The following is a 3019-nucleotide window of genomic DNA, read 5'->3' as shown; positions in this document are numbered from 1 at the left end:
TATAAAAAAATTACTTTATATTTTTTATGATTTTTCTTTTTAAATAGATGACAACTTCCAATTGGATTGGGACAACACGAGACATGAAAAAGTGGTACAGGTGATCCTCATTCTCTGTTTACGCTCAAGTGAAGTTAACACTAATGTAACTTAACTTGGGTGTAAACAGATCACTCATCTATATATATAGTATCATTTATTCTCAATCATTAAACTTGAACAATGGCCCATCGTAGTTCCATTTTCTTTTGTGTCTCTTTCATTTTGGTCTGCACATTTTTTCAAAAGTGTTATGCTAGGGATGATAATCCAAAACTTCATATTGTGTATATGGGCTCACTTCCTAAGACACAATATTCTCCAACCTCTAACCATTTAAGCATTATGCAACAAGTCTTTGATGGTAATGATGCAACAAATTCCTTAATCCGTAGTTACAATAGAAGTTTCAATGGGTTTGCTGCAATGCTCACTAATCAACAAAAGGAAAAGCTTTCTCAGATGGAAGGTGTAGTCTCAGTTTTTCCAAACAAAAATCTCCAATTACACACAACTCGATCATGGGATTTCATTGGATTTCCCGAGTTAGTCAAACGAAGTAGCGCTATAGAGAGTGATGTTATTGTTGGAGTTATTGACACTGGTATATGGCCAGAATCTGATAGTTTTAGTGATCAAGATTTTGGTCCTATTCCCAAATATTGGAAGGGTACTTGTGCTGGTGGTAAGAACTTTACTTGCAATAAGAAGATTATTGGAGCGAGATTTTATTTAGATGAGTCTGCTAGAGATATTGATGGACATGGAACACATACAGCATCAACAGCTGCTGGAAACTATGTTCCTAGTGCAAGCTTTTATGGACTTGCACAAGGTATTGCAAGAGGGGGAGTTCCATCAGCAAGAATTGCTGCATATAAAGTATGTGGTGAATTAGGATGTACTTATGATGCTATCTTGGCCGCTTTCGATGATGCCATAGCTGATGGCGTAAGCTTGCTTTCAGTTTCATTAGGAGGTTCTAGCGCACTTCCATTTGATGAAGATCCTATTGCAATTGGTTCATTTCATGCTATGGCAAGAGGGACACTAACAGTGAATGCTGCAGGCAATAGTGGTCCAGTTTTAAGCACTGTTTCGAGTGTATCACCATGGATGCTTACTGTAGCTGCAAGTACAATAGACCGAAGATTCATTGACAAGGTAATTCTAGGCAATGAAAAAACACTAATAGGTCGATCAATTAATTCTTTCTCATCAAATGGAACAAAGTTTCCCATTGCTCAGAAAAATGGTGATTCAGAAAAATGTTTAAAAGATAATGCTAATATATGTCAATGTTTAGATAGCCATTTGGTGAATGGAAAGATAGTCTTATGTGGAAACAACAATAATCCTAATTATTATGGTGGGTACCCAATTGGATCAATCATAGAAGAAGATAGAAATAGTGGATCAAACTTTGTCACTCCATTACCTTCATTGATGTTATCTTCCATTGAGTATGAACAATTGAAATCATACATGAATTCAACAAATATTCCAAAAGCTGAAATACTAAAGAGTGAGACAATTAAAGACTCCAATGCTCCTATGGTAGCTAATTTTTCTTCACGTGGGCCAAATATAATTGTTTCAGAAATTTTGAAACCAGATATAAGTGCTCCAGGAGTGGATATCTTAGCTTCATTTTCACCAGATGCTTCTCCTTCAAGAAAAATATTAGATAAAAGATCTACAAAATATAGCATACTATCAGGGACATCCATGTCATGCCCCCATGTTGCTGGAATAGCTGCATATTTGAAAACATTTTATTTGGATTGGTCACCAGCTGCCATCAAATCTGCTCTTATGACTTCAGCAAAACCTATGAAGGGTTCCAAGGATGAAGTTGGTGAATATGCTTATGGATCTGGTCATGTCAGTCCTATTTCAGCAGTTCATCCTGGACTTATCTATGACATTTCCTTGGATGATTATATACAAATGCTTTGCAACTTGGGTTATAATAGTGAAAAGGTAAAATTAATCTCTGGAAAAAATAATGCTTGTTCCAATGTTGTTCATAGATCCATGGTGAGAAATCTAAATTATCCTATTCTTGCTGTTGATGTTGATTCAATGACATCTTTTACCATTGAGTTTAAAAGAACAGTCACAAATGTTGGCCTAGCAAACTCAACCTATAAGGCAACAATTTTACCAAATTCAAGAATCAAAATTTCAGTAGTACCTGAGACTCTATCGTTCAAATCACTTCATGAGAAGCAGTCTTTTGTCGTCACTATCACTAGTAGTAAAATACTTGAACAAAATGTGTTCACTTCATCATTGGTATGGTCAGATGGCATCCACAATGTAAGGAGTCCAATTGTTATACATGTTTCTAATTAGATATTATAAAGAAGTTTATGTAATAAAATTTGGCAATTTGCTATTAAATTCTAGTATATTGCTTTATAAATTGTTCAAGTAAAGCTCACAACAAACATAACTATTAGAAACGTTATGATATTCAAGTAAGACATCAAATTAATGCTTTGCTTGGTTGAAAAGTAGAAAATGAGAAAACAAAGTGTTGAGAAAGAAATGTGTGAGAAATAGAGTAGACATTTTGTATTATTTGCTAGAATAGAAAGAGAAAATAAAGAAAATGATAAAATGGAAATATAAATTTTTGAAAGATGATAATATCTCTAGAATGTGAAAAGGTGTTTTATTCCTAATTAAAATTTTAAGGATTATAACATTAAAATTTGTTCTATCTACTATTTATTTCTCTCTTATCTTATTCTATTTAAACTAAATATAAGAGATTCTTCATTTCTCATCTATTTTTCTTGCCGATTTCCTTTCTTTACTCTTTCTCCTCTATCAAAGAGAGGGTAAAAGAGGTTTTGGGTAAAGGTCTTAAATTGTTTGGTCAAACCAAACACACCATATATAATTAATAAATAAATAAAATGAAATGTAATAAATAAAATTAAAAGTTGGGATTTACCTATTGGGATTCTTT

General features: G+C 33.3%; 1 protein-coding gene across 1 annotated transcript; it reads left to right on the top strand.

Annotated features, from left to right (window-relative positions):
• Positions 1-222: 222 nt before the first annotated feature.
• LOC109341646 (subtilisin-like protease SBT4.4) lies at positions 223-2397 on the top strand. The gene has a single exon (XM_019579590.1). The coding sequence runs from the start codon at positions 223-225 to the stop codon at positions 2395-2397; it is 2175 nt and encodes a 724-aa protein (XP_019435135.1).
• Positions 2398-3019: the final 622 nt, after the last annotated feature.

This window comes from Lupinus angustifolius, unplaced genomic scaffold (assembly GCF_001865875.1).
Source record: "Lupinus angustifolius cultivar Tanjil unplaced genomic scaffold, LupAngTanjil_v1.0 Scaffold_553, whole genome shotgun sequence".
In the NCBI taxonomy this organism is placed as follows: domain Eukaryota; kingdom Viridiplantae; phylum Streptophyta; class Magnoliopsida; order Fabales; family Fabaceae; genus Lupinus; species Lupinus angustifolius.
The sequence above is the reverse complement of the archived record's forward strand: the minus strand, read 5'-3'. Positions and strand labels throughout refer to the sequence as shown.

Coding starts and splice junctions, on each gene's coding strand:
- LOC109341646 (XM_019579590.1), top strand. CDS start 223: ATGGCCCATCGTAGTTCCATTTTCTTTTGTGTCTCTTTCATTTTGGTC.